This window comes from Maniola jurtina, chromosome 14 (assembly GCF_905333055.1).
Source record: "Maniola jurtina chromosome 14, ilManJurt1.1, whole genome shotgun sequence".
NCBI classification, from domain to species: domain Eukaryota; kingdom Metazoa; phylum Arthropoda; class Insecta; order Lepidoptera; family Nymphalidae; genus Maniola; species Maniola jurtina.
The window spans coordinates 6,133,969-6,152,241 of NC_060042.1; the positions used below are offsets into that span (position 1 = coordinate 6,133,969).

The 18,273-nt window shown below is 34.3% G+C and overlaps 1 protein-coding gene across 5 annotated transcripts in view; it reads right to left on the minus strand.

The window, feature by feature from the left end:
* Positions 1-7,088: 7,088 nt before the first annotated feature.
* Positions 7,089-18,273, minus strand: part of LOC123871674 (putative inorganic phosphate cotransporter) — a 28,684-nt gene continuing 17,499 nt past the window's right edge. For 3 of the 5 annotated variants that reach the window (XM_045915582.1, XM_045915584.1, XM_045915581.1), the window contains 9 exons: positions 15,624-15,703; positions 14,790-14,989; positions 14,152-14,388; positions 13,378-13,587; positions 12,805-12,972; positions 12,004-12,220; positions 11,478-11,599; positions 11,079-11,195; positions 7,089-7,696 (listed from right to left, as the gene is read on the minus strand). In XM_045915582.1, coding sequence (XP_045771538.1) covers positions 7,478-7,696; positions 11,079-11,195; positions 11,478-11,599; positions 12,004-12,220; positions 12,805-12,972; positions 13,378-13,587; positions 14,152-14,388; positions 14,790-14,989; positions 15,624-15,657 — 1,524 coding nt within the window. In that variant the 5' untranslated portion in view covers positions 15,658-15,703 and the 3' untranslated portion in view covers positions 7,089-7,477. Of the gene's footprint in view, positions 7,697-11,078; positions 11,196-11,477; positions 11,600-12,003; positions 12,221-12,804; positions 12,973-13,377; positions 13,588-14,151; positions 14,389-14,789; positions 14,990-15,623; positions 15,704-16,797; positions 16,934-18,273 lie in introns of those variants that run through there. The other 2 variants (XM_045915583.1, XM_045915585.1) reach the window with 2 other exon arrangements.

The following is an 18,273-nucleotide window of genomic DNA, read 5'->3' on the forward strand; positions in this document are numbered from 1 at the left end:
TGCCTGGTAGAGATTGCTCTAAGCAATAAGGCCGCCTTTGCACACAATTGTTTTTCTGTTTTCTTCCTTCTGTGTTGTTCGTTTACATGTTTTTGTGTGCAATAAAGACTTCTATCTATCTATCTAAACCTTTTGATACTAATAGGAGTTACGACACACTGTTCATAATAGTCAGTCCATTTTGCTAGATGGCATCCTATTCTGTAGTTTATTTAATTTATAAATATACCTAGGATGAACTTGTTTTTCTAATTTAAGTATGTTTTATTTTCTAAAATAAATAAAATACAATTAAAAATGTAGGTAATTTGACTCTAAAATTTGAAATCAATTAGGTAGGTTCATAATAATATTATTATGTAGAATATTGAAACGAGATGAAGATCATTACGAATACATAACTTTATGTAAAAATATATTTTGTGCTTATATTTTTTCATTTTGATAATACAAATGAAACTTGTTTTTAATGAAATTCTGTTTCCTTTTTTGTAACAATCGCTTAGCAATTAGCATGCATAATATGTTCACATAGGAACATTGTTATTTTTATCATTAAACCATCATATCATACTTATCTCAGAATTTTTTCTTTGTGTCAACATTTTGGAACAACAACTTTTTCTTCAAATAATCTTGGCACTATTTACTTACGCTGTATTTTAAAATACAATAAAAAATCAACGAAACCATCAAGAACTTTTAAATATTGCGATAAAAACATGCTCTACCAGTTATCTGTTAGCCCAGTCATTTGGTAATATTAGTAGAGTTTTGTAAATTGGTGGTTTTATTACTGTTTATGGGCGCCATTTTTCCAAGATGGCGGCGCTAGTGGCAAAGATACGAGGTGGCAAAGTAAAAATTCAGCACATCGAAATCTATAAAACCTCTAATTTGCAAAACTCAAACTTTCCTGATAAGCCCCTTTTTGGGCACGAAATGACTGGACTAATTTTGTAACATCCATAGTATGCCCCCTTAAATATTACAAAATACAGACAGTTGGAAGCATTCTTGTTATAATACGAGCTGATCTACTTTAATCTTAATCCTTATCTCCCGCCAAACTGACGCCAATAAATTTAACTAATCAGATAGAATACACCTACAATATAAAAAATAATGTTCTCACAAAAAAGATACGATCCGAATAATTTATTATCTTGTCCTACAACATTTGTCTAGCGAATGATGGAATACTTTTTGACATTATTACCTACTTTACAATCGATACCAATTCACCGATCAATAAAGTTTTAATTTAATCTAAAAAAAATATCATATTAGACTATACATGAATACAACAATAATTTTATTTATGAATTAACTTTTGTCTTAAAAGTTTTCTTTTACGTAGATAAATAAAAAAAATACAAAAGGTTTAGAGAAGTCTGTAATTTTTTTCCTTCATGTACTCGCCTCGTACCAATCTGAATTAAGTGTTGGTAAGTATACAATTTTGTAACACATTTTCATGCTTGATATTATAACTTGCGAATAAATAAACCAATTGAATAGCACCAAAAGTAAGTTAAAGTGTTACAGTAGTACGTCGTTTTTAGGGGTCCGTACCCTACGCTAACGGGAACCTATTACGAACTAAGCCTCCGCTGTCCATCCGTCTGTACGTCCTATCTGTCAACGGACTCTATCTCATGAACCGTTAACCTATAATAACAAGTAATAAACAAACAAAATGGTGTATTTCAAAATTGCCACCATGCAATTTTAAAAAAAAGAAGGTACATTCAGTATTAGGTATCTTGTACGATGCTACGGAACCCTTCGTGTGCAAATCGGACTCACACTTGACCAATTTTTATCGTACCGTATCGTTATTTAAATTGGGCGCAAGGTCATGTGAAAAAAATAATCGTTCATTAACAGCTATTGACCTATCACCTTATGTAATGAAATGTTGTGTAAGCTAACAATTAAAATATAATTTAGCCAATTTGAAATTATGTTTGATGCCTTTTATTAATTAGGAGTGACTTATTTTTCAATTCATGTATAATCAGGTATAGTACGCGACAGGTCCAGATGGCGATCGGGGGAACGCTCCGCACACCCGCACTACTACTGAGCTTGAGTCTCCTCTCAAAATGAGATGGTGAAGAACTTTAATGGTGAAGGAAAATATCGCAAGGAAACTTAAATGCCTAAGAGTTCTCCATAATATTCTTAAAAGTGTATGAAGTCTGCCAAGTTTAAAGTTACATTCTAAAAACTAATATCTGTCTGTGGTTAGCCAGGTTTCCATAAAAATGCTATGGGTAATTTCAAAGTTTGACGAATTTAAATGTATGATAAGTAAACATAGCTACAAAATTTTACTCGGTTTAATTTGGTTAAAATTCAAATGGCAATCAAACTTTCTTTAATTGAATTTAACGTTATTAAACTGTTAGCGATGATAAGTAATAGGAATCTTTGTAGGGACGAGAAGGGTATTTATTCTGTAATTTATGGCACACTCGAAGTGGACTACTCCTAAGTTCATCGATCCAGGGGGCTAGAGCCTAAAGGTTAGCACACACTGCGTTTACCAGCATAATATCCTGGTATCTACTTCAGAACACATCCTGCCCCTACAGCCACCAGTTCTCGAGATTTGACCGCTCCACATGCCGCTTCAGTGTGCTAAACCTCTAGACTATGTCGGTTACTTTGGTTTGCAGACGATAAAACTAGGTACATAATTACTATATACTATGTTATATGCAATGTGATAAAAAATCTTCATCATCCATCATCATCATCATCATCATCATCAGCCTGTGGACATCCACTGATGGACATAGGCCTTCCCTATAGAGCGCCACCACACCCGGTCCTCAGCCTTCCTCATCCAGCCACTTCCCGCCAGCCGCTTTATAATATCGTCGGTCCATCGTGCTGGGTGGCGTCCCACACTACGCTTGCTTAAACGCAGTCTCCACTCAAGGACTATCCGGCTCCAACGGCCATAGCCTCTAAGACAGCAAAAATCTTACTGTCGGAAAATCTTTACCGGGGTATTGTCAGCTTTTCACCCGAGCAGTAGCCTATATAAACGAAGTACGAAGGACTTTTAATGCAAATAATGCCAAAGCTCGACTATAAACTGTACTTATGGAACGTGTATGAACACTGTTATTTACATACTATCAACATAAGAGTATGGTCGTCTACAAACAGCCCAAGAGGTTTTATGACGTTATTTCCATACTTGTTGGTTTACTTAAAAGCGGCATAATATTTATTATCCGTATTTTGTTCAATATAATATTTTGCATAATAATGTAACCTTCACATTACATCAGTAGCATTAGCAGCACTTCACATTTTGGGTCTCGTGCAAAAATTTTAAATCTGTCAGTACTGAAAACCTGGCTCTTTATGCCAGCATCCTTATCTGCGATTTTGAAAATGTGAAGTATGAATAGTCTTCTTTTTTTTCTCTTTACTAAGGTTTTATTCACACGTGAATATTAAACATGTCACCCTTGTAATTTGCAAACCACAATAGGTATAATTTATAATCTTCTTATTAGACCTACATTAAATAGCTTATAATATAGAATATGATATAAAGCATTTATACTATTAGTATAGATGTGTGGATAAAGTTAAATATAAAGCAGTAATAAAGCTGTTATAACTATAGACTGTTACGGCTATACTCATGTATTTAGTCGATGGAAGCCCGACTAGTTAGACTACTAATGGAAATCAATCACGATACCTAGTTTAAACGTTAAAGTATTAAATTTATTCTAGTATCAAATAAAACCGCAATAATGCAGTAGTAGATATAAATGCAATCATTCCATGTTTGCATTTGCAATAAGCTGCCGCTGGCGCCGCATCTTACGCGACAGGCTTACGCAATTCCACTTATGGAAGTTGCCTCGTGGAATCCAATATGTTTGTCTGTGTGTTTTAAATTGCTTGTCTCGTGAGTATTCCATTAAATTCTCAGACTATATTGTAATATACCTTCTTGTGTCTTAGACATGGCAGTGTCCTTTTTAGGGTTCCGTACCTCAAAAGGAAAAATGGAACCCTTATAGGATCAGTTTGTTGTCTGTCTGTCTGTCTGTCCGTCCGTCCGTACTTCCCGTTGACCTAAAATCATGAACTTTGGCAGGTAGGTAGGTCTTATAGTACAAATACAGGAATAAATCAGGAATTTGTGGTTATATCATTAAAAAAAATTGTTTCAATTTTCAAAGTAAGATAACTATACCAAGTGGGGTATCATATAAAATGACTTTACTTGTACATTCTAAAACAGATTTTTATTTATTTTATAATAATTTGTAATTTTTATTTATTTCATAATAGTTTGTTGACAGTGCGGTTTCTATTCACTAAAACTTCCTTGGTGGTCACGCTAAGGGCAAATTAAGAGGATCTCCTCCTAAGAGGAGCTCTGGGATCTCTGATGAACTGCACTGGTACCTCTCTTACTCTACGTCCATATTGGGCTCATACTGGACTCTCCGTGATGTACCTACTCATACTTGGCATTGTGCTAGCGGTGCCTCACAAGCACGTTGTGGCTTATTCTACTTCTATTTTTAACTCTATTGTTAGAAGGTATACCTTTTAATTTAAATTATAAAATATACATGTTTTATTTACAGAGTAACTTTAAGTAATGTTTGACACACACCATTATCCCTAACGTATATCAATTTGCATAACTAATTATGCACATCAAGGCTAATTTAAGCATTTGTATTCGCAACGCAGTGCTTATAACACTTCACCCATATCTAAGCGTTTATAGCACTGTAGTTACTGTGTTGTAGTCTACGTGTAGTTGATTTGGATATGTCGTACTATTAGGTATTTCCCATAGTAACACATATATATATATAGTAAAATTTGTCAGTACCGATGTGAATTTATATGTAAATGGACAATCTCCGGAGCTAATTGATCCGATTACGGAAGCACTACTTATCTCTCATAGAGCTACATTGTCCTCGGGTGCTATAGACTATAAATTATATCACGCGGACCAAGTCGAGGGCAAAAGCTAGTTGTTAATAAGCAGAGCTTTTATGATCGAATTTGAACTAAGGCATTTGCACAAAATCACAATTGGCAGAAAGTAGAACCGCCAATCCTGTAAGATTGGCATTTTTCAGTCCTGAAAATGTGGGTAAGTGATCTTACGGAAATCTTTTCTTTACCCATAAAGCTCTTTCTTATTGTTCTTTATCTTCAACGCATTTCTTCTATAGTAAAAACCTATATGTTAAGTCTTTGATGATTAATCTTCGCTCTCTCGTAAATATGAGGATTTTCTTGAATACCCTTCGGAGTTTGGAGTTTCCCATGGTATCCGTACTGCATAAATTTTCATCTCGAAGTTTTATTCCCTAGCCTTATTCCATACTACTGTCGTAAGATGGTTCAATCAATTTGCATGTAAAAGCAAGTTGAGACAAACATGCACGTCGTGCAGCAAAACCGCTACAAGTTCATCAACTTGCAACTAGCATACTTGAACTGCAACTTGATGACATTATACAACCGGGTCGAGTAATTAGGTAAACTATTATTAGCATAAACGTGAAGGTTTCACCACTTTACTATCAATGTTGCCGTCATCAACCGATAGAGGTCCAGTGCTGGACATAGGTCCCAGTTTGATATGTGTATCTGTGAATCTGTGTATCTATCTGTGGCATCGTAGCTCCTAAACTAATGAACAAATTTTAATTTAATTTTTTTGTTTGAAAGGTGGCTTGATCGAGAGTGTTCTTAGCTATAATCCAAGAAAATCGGTTCAGCCGTTTGAAAGTTATCAGCTCTTTTCTAGTTACTGTAACCTTCACTTGTCGGGGGTGTTATAAATTTTTAATTTACACTTGTGTAAAGAAATAGCTTGCATCCCGGAGCCTAATATATAAACCTGGACAATCGAATATTTTTAGAAAGCCGAAACTTACACGGACAAAGTCACGGGCATTATCATCTAGTAGATACTAATATAAATAGCACAAATACTCATAAACTATATGAATAGTTGCTTTTGATAACAGATTGGATGGCTGGATTGAGGTCGTTGTCACTACGCGTTGGCGGCAATTACGTAAACAAAGACTCTGCCAGTTCTCGTCTTTATATCGAAAATCTCTAGACTCTATGATTTAGTAAGTAAGGCCTCATTCGTACGAGAGCTTTTTAACATCCGCGCCGTTAAAAAAGTGTTTAAATAGAACAAATGCATTCCCAAGTATCTGTTCACACGCAACGCTTTTTTAACGCTCGTGTGAATTAGGCCTAAAGGGATATTATTTTGCCGGTGAAAAATTATTGGGTCACGCTTACTTTATTTTTACTTTTATTAAAATTAAACCAAAAAAATCACTTAAACACATTGTTATTTTATTAATAGAAATAACCTACCTAAGTACTTATATTTATTTATTAGAATAGGAAACCGATTTCTATCACAATACAATTAAAATTAACTAACATAATATCTAAAATTTATAACTTAGTCATATTATGAAATGAATATGTAATACGTTCAAATAATACATTTTGTACATCAATAATTCGAAATAACGCTTTATTACTTAGTAGTTGGTAAGTACCTACTTCATAAACACGCAAAAATAAATAAATTATTATATTATACTGCTCGGTATTTTGAAATGGCAACTTATTTTATTTGAATAAAATTAAAAAGTTTCACTTAATATTTTAAAACAAATAAATAGCTGCCGAATTTTTTTACAATATTAGTTCCGGTAGGTTTATCTACCTACCTAAACTAATCTTTGGCACAATTGATAACAATAAAGTGAATATTATGAATTTACTAATAGTGCCAAAATTTTATAATTAAATAATAATATACTTACCTACATATTTAAACTTATACTAGAAAAGAAATGACTTATTTACAAAAATCAAGAATTCTCTTTAAGAAAATATGATTCAGGATGAATTTTCATTCCTTTATAGGTTTTAAGATTTTACATAATTAAATATTATGTTCCTACCAGGTGGTTTTCATAAATGATACATACATTTTTTAAGCTCTTGAAGTATTAAACTAAGTAAATGTTCGTTAAAAATCTATTACAATATTTTTGTTTTTTTAATGCACCATTAATTACCTATATTATCACAAAATGGCACCGAAAGAAAGCTTACAAAAAAATATTTTAAAACAAAGTGCAACTGTTTGAATAACAGTAGATACCTATTTCTACAGACTTCCAAAAAGGAGATGGTTCTCAACTCGGCCCGTTCTTTTTAATGTATGTACACCGATTTTTTGTTTTCGAATTCAAACTGTTGCACGTCGAAAAAATAGGTCATGATACACCCGTATTAGGCTCTTTACACACTCCAATCCGAATCCAAGAACGCATCGGTTCGAGAATTGTCGTATCGGATTGGGATCGGATACAGTGCGTAAAGAGCTTTTAACTGGCAACTATTGTATATTTTTGCGATAGGGCTAAAGTGCGGTGCCTTCTGCTTCTTTCTTTTTATTTTTCTCTGTGTCTGAGTCGGCCATTTTCAGAGGACCATGCTTCCATTCAGCCGGGTAGCCATATTGTCTGACGTCGTCCCACCATTGCTGCTTTCCATCAGCCCAGATGCAATAAATCACGTTGGTACCAACGAGCACGGCAAAACATACCCAGAACGCCACCCGCCATTGTACTAGAGTCGACTGTGAACAAAAAAATATTATTACCATACCTGTAGATAATAGTTAATAGTACCTTCCAGGTGATGCAGGATAACTCTGCAAATACATCTTGTTACTATACACAATCTTTTAATAACACCTTTCTTTTCATCGCGCAATCTCTTCTCTCTTTTTTATGATAAAAGTTAGGCGAGTGCCTTCGAAGGGATGCGGGATTTATATTTCTCGGTTTACGTGACCAAGTGAGCCTGGAGTGGAGTGGAACCTTGATAATAGATGTAAGCGGAAGCTTTGCAGAAGATTTGGGACTACCGCATTATTATCCCAAGAAAACCTCTAAAATGTTGAAAGGGATCACGGAGCCTCAGTATTGAGAGATTATATGCGATTATTTATTAAGAAAACTATTATATTGTTTAGGTAGGTATAGTTCCAGAGTTATCTGTAAAATTAAATTTCGATAGGTTTATTTGAATATAATCAGTCATTTCTTCGCTTGTTTTGTGGCTTTACCTACATTGCCAAAGTAGCACAATCCACTTCGCAAGTCTCAAGTAGTTTGAAGAATGCTTCAAGGAGAGTAGCCGGTAAAAGGTCAATCTACTAAAAAAACTACCAATTAGTAGGGCATTCATAATCCCTAATAATATTGTATTGAGAACTATTGCTATTTTCAAAGATCTTCAGGTGAATAGATGTAGTCAGACATACATTTTCACTAGGCTATTTCATAGATATACGTCACTAAATCAGCGAATATTTATAAATCTACCTATTTTATAGATATCCTAGATATTTTATCTTTACCGAAGTGCGCACCCATTAGTTGGCTTACACCAGACATCAAAATGTCCCATCAAATTATGTTCGGAGCGTTAAGCTATAAATATAAATTTTACCAGACAGCATAAAATAAATAACTCACTCGGTGTAGTTTTATATGGCTATTAAAAAGGGGTGTAATATTATTTGGATAAATTGACGTATTCAGGTAGGTAGGTACCTACATATTGCACAACGTATGTTCAAATATTAAATGCCCAGAAAGTAGAAGTAGGTAGTTTCAATTTCAATTTTACAAATCAACTTCAGCTACTGTAGTTACCCGTACATAATATTTTTAATTGGCTCCTTATTATGCCTCAATCACATTTTAATCTTCCAGTTGAGACAGAAACCGTACCTATTTAAATACTTTAACAAGTGTAAATTAATAATTTTCAACACCCCCAACAAGTGAAGGTTACAGTAAATAGAAAAGAGCTGATAACTTTCAAACGGCTGAACCGATTTTCTTGGACTATTCCGCGCCTACAATCCAAAGTATCTGAGTTTTCCAAAACATCATTTTCAAATAAATAATTATTTATATCTAGGCAACGTCCATCTTGACAGCTCGACATTTGTCAATTGACACTTGAATATTATGAACCTAAGGGTTATCTAACCTTCTTTTCTACAAGAAAACTAGAAAAGAGCTAATAACTTTTAAACGGTTGACCCAATTTTTTTTGATTATAGCTAAGAACACTCTCGATCAAGCCACCTTTCAAACAAAAAAAAACTTAATTAAAATCGGTTCATTCGTTTAGGCGCTACGATGCCACAGACAGATACACAGACACACAGATACACAGATACACACGTCAAACTTATAACACCCCTCTTTTTGGGTCGGGGGTTAAAAAAGAAAAAGGTGGCTGACTGACTGACAGATCTATCAACGCACAGCTCAAACTACTGACTGGTAACTGGACGGATTGGGCTGTTTGACCGGCATATAGCTATTATCACGTGGATATTTGCTAAGAAAGGTTTTTAGAAAATTCATCCCCTAAGAGCGCAAAATAATTTGAAATTTGTATAGTCCAAGCGGATAAAGTCTTTAGCAAATATATGCTACTTTGAATATAATAGCTCAAGTAGTAGTAACAAAGGCTAGTAGTAAAACTGTATAGACAGTAGGTATTATCTTATCAAACCGCTCACTGAAAGGAAGACAAATGCCAAATCCCCTTTAAACTACCGAATTGAATTATTATCTCTAAGAATCTCGTTTCGTAAAGCAAGTTATTACGAGTTAGAAACGACTTTGACAAACTATTTGAAATTTCGCCTGAGAAGTTCTACGCAAACATTTCCGACCCTCCTATTATCTGCGTTCACCACAAAACTAACTGAAAGTTATTAGCTTAGAAGAGAATTTGATAACATCCTGAGACTGATGTCGACTTGGAAATATCAATATCGGTAAGGTATATTGAATTCTGGCAAAACCCTCTCCTGTTGTTTTATAACATAAACTAAATCTATCTAGCAATTTTCTGTTCATGTGGTTTTGCTGCTTCCATAAAATCATACTTTGCTTTGAATCTCTAGTAGATTTCAAGTAAATGGAGTACCCTTGTACAGTGATATCAAATAACGAGTTAGAAACGACTTTGGTAATCTATTTGAAATTTTGCCTGAGAAGTTCTATGCAAACATTTCCGACTCTACTATTATCTCCGTTCACCACAAAACTAACGGTAAATTTATTAGCTTCGAAGCGAATTTGATAACATCCTGCGACTGAATTTGACTTGGAAATTCCAATATTAGTAAGGTGTATTAAATTCTGGCAAAACCCTCTCCTGTAGTGTAACGTTCTATGTTGTTTTATAACATAAACCAAATCTATCTAGCAATTTTCTGTTTATGTGGTTTTGCTGCTTTCATAAAATCATACTTTGCTTTGAGCCTCTAGTAGATTTCAAGTAAATGGAGTACCCTAGTATAGTGGCATCAAAATTAACGACGTGCAACGGGTTCTATATTCAATCTATTTGTAGTTTTTCGATAAGTTAACTAGCAACGTTGTTATTTTTTCAAAATAAACCATACAATATTTTTACATTAAAAAAAATTCCCTTGACAGTTACGATTAATTTATTTTACAATTATTGCCAAGTATATGATAAGTACTTAGTAATAATAATTTGTATGGTCTACAAATAAATTTAATTCAGAAACTTGATGGTAGTAGTCCAAACTAATTAACAGTTGACTTCAACACAGAATAACTTAAAAAAATTACTACTATTAGGTTAGGTCATCCACATATATAAGAATTGGCACAGTTATTATTATAGTACTGCGTGACCTAAACCCGCACAGTAGGTACCTAACGCTTATCTGTAACTTAAGTACCTATTCCATATTTACACCGTGCAATAGGCAACCTATCTCAAACGTCTCGTAATCTACAAATAATATCACATGCAATATCATTTGCACATCATAAATTGTCTGTATTGTAGATGTACAATATAATTAAACGCTTGCAATCGATAAATAAAAAAGATGTTAAGTAGTACCTATAATTACAATAATCAATAGATTAATTAAAGCCGCAAGTACTTACATCAGGTGTCAACAACCCAATTAGATAAGGAGTGATTATTCCCGATATGGTAGACGTTCCGTTGATCATCGCAGTCAAAGAACCAGCGTAGTTAGGTGCCAAATCTAATGCATTAACCTGAAAAAAAAAATAACTCAAATTAAAAAAATACAACTTAACTAGGGACGAATACTACTATAATATTGAATGTTGAAAAAATGCTAGTACAGTTGAGAGACTACAATATTCTACTAATGCCCTCACTTAGGATGAAAACTAAACAGCAGTACTGAAACTGACAGAATTGGAAATAATTATGAGGATAGGACACAAATGGGATGATTGATTGATTGAATAAGTAGTAAACGAAAAACTGTAATAAAATTCGATTAAAATGAGATAAAATAAAAGAAATCTAACCTTCATGCCACTATAAAATCCTCCCATTAAGGCCATAGATGCGATAAAGTAGGCGACAGCTGCAAAACGATCGCAGCCCGCATATGAGGCCAATATAATACAAATGGCCGGTCCTGTTGCAGCTGTAAGGATTTGTGGAATTATTAGTTAATTTATTGATTTAAACTAAATATTCTCGTGTACTAAAAAAATTAAGATTTAAAGAGCTATAAATAAATTAGGTGTCTCAGTTTTTTTTATAAATAACCGAAACTGATTGCCGCTTTTGGCAATCTGAATGCAAAGTAGACTTTGCAATTAGACATTGTAAGGTCTACATATCCTGAGGATGCTCCGGTGTCGGGGTGAAACGCGCGTCGAGTGGTGTTGAAATTTGTGTGGTGCTGCGTACCATACAGATTTCGTTGGTTTGGCGGATTATAGCAAATTAAGCTTTTGGTTCCTTGTATATCATGGACTTCTCAAAATAACGCCTGCTTCTATAATACATTTAAATCTGAATGCATTAAATATAAGCAAAACGTACCTATAGTTGTATGAATAATTCTTCCAGTTTTGATAGAGTGCCATTTACGCTTAACGCAAATGTCACAGATCCAGCCGAAGAAGAAAGCACTAATCCACATAGCGAGGTAGGGGATAGCAGTCAAAGTCCCCGTAGTGGCAATGTTGAATTTCAGCACATCTGTCATGTATTTGGGCAAGTCTGTGACCATCGTGTAGTAACCCCAATCGTGACCAACCTGGAAAGATATTCAAAATTATTCCTTAATAATAATCTGATTTATTTATACCACAGAACACTCTACGCTTCCAACATCAAAGGTTTATACAAATAATTTTTACTAGGTAAAAACAGCTAGGTAAAAAATACAAGGACTGTACAAGAACATAAAGAAACCAAGTATCGTATCAGAGTTTCCGAAAAAATCTCACTAACATGCTGCTAGTGTTTGCATACATTTTGAAACAAGAAGAATCTAGTTGTTCACATAATTGTGCACCACAATACAATACCTAAATAATGTGAATTACCTTGGCTCTTCCAATACTTGAGCATTTTCTCAGAGTAATAGAAGGACCAGGATAACACAATACTATGTCAGTGGTGTCACTAACTGAAAAAAGTTCCCAGCTCAGCATAATCATGAGTTCACCTCGTAATAAAATACAAGAGCATACTGCTATGGTTTGCAGTTGGAACCCTTCATCCAGGTGACGCGCTCCCTTCTAACGCCAGTTAAGAAGCTTCACTTCAAAAATAATAGTTTATTTCGCAAGACTATTTTCTATATCAATCAGCGATAAAAATAATTATTATACTTACAGCAGCAAATAAAAGAGCCCAAACTGGAACAGACCTCACAATGGCTCTCCAAGGTACAGGATCCCGGACACTCATAGTGTCAGCACTCGTGACTGTCTCATTCAGATATTTCAGTTCCTCGTCTGATATGAACGGGTGAGTATTCGGTGTACTGTAGCAAAATATGCTCTGGAAAAATAATTTTAAGTAGATGAATTTATTACGCTAAACTCAAATTGCGGAAGCATCGTAGCAACACGACGCATCTAATCTATAATGTGTATGCAAACTAAACTGAAATTTAAATATTGCTTACAGCCATATCAATTAACGTTTAAACTTATAGAAACAGAATATAACGTTATTTAATTATACAAGATTGGATGCAAATTTTGTACGAGAAGAAACTAGATCATTGACCATAGGTAGAGTCATTTTAATTATAATTTATTAAAATTGCTCTAGCTTGGTTAGCCTTGTTCGAGTTAAGTCATGTGGCAACTACGGGTAGATAACTATGCTATGCAAAAACTTGTTAACCTAACCGGAAAATTCTATCAGAAATATTTACATCCAACTTTATGTTTTACATACCCAGAATATAAACCACAAGATTCCAAAGCAACCAAAGAAGTAGAAGACGTTTGCCCAGTCACCACCTCCAGCCATAAGGAAACCGGACATGAAAGAACCAAAAATGTTTCCAATTTGAGCACCACCAAACACGACTGCGCCTTGCCGTGATCTTTCATGTGGTGGGACCCACCGAGCAAGTACTATCATCAAAGCTGGCATTGTAGGGCCCTGGAAAAAGAGATATAGTAACTTCACAAAGAGCATAAGTGATCAAAAAGTATAAACATACTAGGTATATCTCCTTTCATTTAAATCATGCAAACCGTCATTTACTTTTTAACAGGGCTCTCTCCGTCACTTACTCCGTACAATCGTAGACATATTCTAAAAACTAATATCTGTGCCTGTGGTGTTTTAGATTTTTCTAAAAATATGTAGTTTTAAAATTACAGGGGCTCAAAGATTTGTATGTGAATTTTTAAGAATGCGTAACTTTGAAACCAGTATTTTAACGGAAATCTGGAAAACCACAGGCATAAATATTAGTTCCCGGAACGTTTCTACAAAATTCCATTGAGTATGATTGGTTAGTATTCCAATGAGAGACGAATGTTGAGACAATGTTGATCGAATGATTGTCATGAATTCCAATGCTTTCTCAATAGTACATGTACCTATTCAATACTCCTTCTGAATTAGGAGCATGGGAAAACTATTTAGTCACTGAAAACATTATTAATCCAGTCTTATTTTTAAATTACACAGAGTAAGGGCTATGTTTGAAATTCTCACCTCACCCATCCCTTGTAAGATACGAAGTATAAACAGCCATGTCGCTCCCCCAGCCTTTACAACTATAGGCGTCAATAAAGTAAAGACGGCAGTACTAAGAAGGCCGATTCCTAATGTCCATTTGCCACCATACTTTTCAGCCAAGTACCCTCCTGGGACGTGAGTAATAGCGTATCCATAGTAAAAGCCACTCAAAATGAGACCTTGCGTTGATTCCGACCATTCAAAGATTGCGTGCTGGAATGGAAAATTGAATCAATCAATTTGGATTACACCAATCTAATTAGATTTTTAGAATAATGAGTATCTGAAATCGTGCTGGTATTCTAGTCTTCAATTCCAGAATTTTCCGAGAGTAAATTTGATATTTTGGCTGGTTTTCATTACAAAAACGGTCATTACGGCCAATTTATTCCTACGTTAAACCTCGCTCGACGTTGGTGAAATCGACAATTAGTAGTTATCATAGTAAGTAGTTAATATTAAGTATAATGTATTAAGTATAGTGTATGTCATGGTATCTATATACTATATTATATGGTATAACTATAGGATATGACTTCCAGCCAATAAACCTTATGCAGTATCAGCTGAAGTCCACAATTTCATCTAAAAAAACTTTGAATAAAGAAACTTACAGGTTTGAGAGCAACGGTGCCATTGACAAGGATTTCACTTTCGTCCGGACATGCATCGGGATCATACTTCGCCGATTCACTCCTGGTATTGTTCACCATCTGGGTAACAGCCAGGTTGAGGCACACCCTCATGGTATACGCGTTGCAGACAGCCAGCAGTCCCATAATGCCGAGGACATACCGCTGGGGAATTAGGAACACTGAGCCCAGAAAATAGTTAAATGTTAGAACCGCAGATTATAAGTAGGTGTAACCTAACTGGAGAGATATCGAAAATATCGGCCTTCAAACACTCTTATGAAACATATATAAACTTTAGTCTTGCATACGCATTCAAATATTTAGCCTTTTAGATGCATTTCGTTTCTAGATCACGATTTTAATGATAGTTGATAGCAATCGCGCCTGAATTGATTAGGCATTCAATAGGTCGTAATGAATAAAATTCTAGCTTAAAAATAAAACGTAGTAACTGTGCTGAGTATGTTGTGTAATTCCCTTGGTTTAATTTAATTAGGAAATTCCAGATAAGAGAGATAATTTGAAACATTAATTACGTACCTAACTTATGCGCAACGACATTTTAAACTTTAGGTAAGTTAAACGACGAGAATGGTAAGGAATTTTTAATATTAGTAAGTATCTAACTATACCAGTACACTTTTAATCTCAATAAAAACGTGTATGGCGGCAATATATTTTGGTGTTAGTTTCCAATGCCGACCGCAAAAGGAACTCCCAACTAATGGAATTGGGTCTATAAGCTGATTGTATGGAGCCGGGGAAAATCAGGTAGCACACCTGATTGAGTGGTTACGTAATATAGGTACTTACGTTTTGATATTCTGCGTCGCCATTCTGGTATCATTGCAACGTATAATATGTATAATAGAGCGCCAAGTGTAACGTCAGATCTGAAAGGTAAATAACATAAAATTTTTATCATAATATACTATTAAAATACCTACGCTCTTGTGATCGGTACTACAAGCTATGGTGCAAGTGCATATTAATTATTATAAAATTATGGCTTAGGCTCAAGGCACATTACGGAAAAGGTAAAGCGACGCGACATGATTTTTCTAAAATATTGTAATCTAAATTGGAATGTATGTCCGCTAATGTGCATGTTACGTATTAGTAAGAAACTTTAGCATAATAAATCACTAACAATTATCTTTAATTTTGTTTCTCACACAAATCTGCACATAGTTTAGTGAAGAAAAATTTTAATTTACTTTGTAATATTTTAGATGAGACGCGTTGCTACGCTTAGCTATCCATATGCTTTCAGCATTAAGATCTAGGTATTAGCAAATAGATAAAAAAATATCCAAGGTGACATCAAATATTGTTTTCTGATCTGAAGACTTTAATCAAAAGAGATGAATTTATCTCCTTGCTGTTGCTACGCTTTTGATGTTAGATAAATAGCGATCTTAATACAAGTATATGACTGTCAAATGACGAATTTATTATAGGTAGGTAGGTATCATTCTTTACACGTAATCTGTACAGTATTTAAAATAACCTGACTGACTGATCTATCGACTCTTTCAAACTTTTTATCAAAATAATTACTTCTAATTAAATTAACAGTGAAATTGAAAAAACACAAAGTCATAATTTATTTTCTTCGGAATTTATAATAACTGCTAATTCTTAATAGCTGCGGTCTGCGACTTGGCTGCGGGGGTTTAGGTTTTTCAAAACCCGGGCAACTCTTTAATTTTCCGGGATGAAACACGGGTTGCGACTTTAAACTTTTAAAAGAAGTGAAAATGCTAATTTCTCAGTAAACAAAAGTATGATCAATCTCTTTTTTCTAATCAATGCATTCACGAAATACAATTCCGCCTTAATTTTATACTTTTTGAATATACCTATGCAACAGATAGAACGTAAAATCACGTAAGTAAAGTAATGTATTGAGAAAATGCTAATTTTATTTGTAGAAAACAAGTTTTATAGCTCCTTTTTTCAATCAATAGGCACATAGCAAACCTACCTTACAAACGTTGCCTGCAGTGAATTTACACTAACAACCTAATAAGAGTAGGTAAGTGTCTTGAAAGCGAACTTATCGATACTAATCAAAGTTTTACGAAGCAAAATCATTGAACGAAGTATCAATCTGAAGAATATAGACCAATGTTAGAGATGACATAGATGTAGCGCTTATCTGGACAAATAACAATGTTTGACGAGTTTATCAGTGCAATAATCTTTACACATAAGTACAAAGTCTCCGAGAGTCAAGTAGGCTTTGAAGATATCTGATTGCCATTTATGTAGCTATCAGGTTTTAAAACTAAATCAATATAACTATTATAATATGTATATTGTATAGTGAACAATTATATAATATAGCTATTTTTATAAGTTCCAGATCAAAAAGGAATCCTTAAAGGAGGGCTTTTGTGTCTATCAATACCTACGTTGAGGAAATCAAAATGTATATACGGTACTTCCTTACGGTACAACCTTGAATCAAGAAATTTGGCAGGCAGCAATGTCTTATAGCACAGGAAAAGTCCGACATCCGTGAATTAGTGGTTACATCACAAAAGAAGTAGGTATTATTCCTTGTACTACGATGGTACGGAAACCTTCGTGTGCGAGTCTAACTCGCACTTAACCGGTTTTTAGGGTTCCGTACCTCAAAAGAAAAAACGGAACCCTTATAAGATCACTTTGTTGTCTGTCTGTCTGTCTCTCCGGCCGTCCGTCCGTCCGTCGTATCTGTCAAGAAAACCTGTAGGGTACTTCCCGTAGACCTAGAATCATGAAATTGGCCAGGTAGGTAGGTCTTATAGCACAAGCAAAGGAATTAATCTGAAAACCGTGCATTTGTGGTCACACTATTAAAAAAATGTGTTTCAATTTTCAAAGTAAGATAACTATACCAAGTGGGGTATCATATGAAAGGGCTTTACCTGCACATTCTAAAACATATTTTTATTTATTTTTATTTTTAAGTTTTTGATTTATCATGCAAAATGTCGGAAAAGATACCTGAGTACGGAACCCTCGGTGCGCGAGTCTGACTCACACTTGGCCGGTTTTTTTTTGTTTAACTTTCAATATCTAAAGTTACGCAAAATCAAGCTGTATTGACGTCAAACACTAAGCAAATAGGTTATAGGTATAATAACAAAAACTTTATTGTCTTCTGTTCTGTTAATCAATCTTACAGTATAATAAAATAATTAAAGTTATGTGTAGGCACTCGTACCTACCTCAAAAGGTAAAATCTACTTAACTGTTTTATAGTTGTAGTAGAAAACAAAATCTAGCATATCAAAAAATTCCACATTTTATTAAGTAGGTACATAGTGTGAGTGTCTCTACCTTCAGTAAAAAAAAAACAAATGTTAAAAGCCTTATGCAAGACACATTTAAATCTCACAATAATTTAACATTAAAACATTAATACTGGTAGAAAATAATTGACTCCAAGGTAAGAAACACGTGCATATTGAGT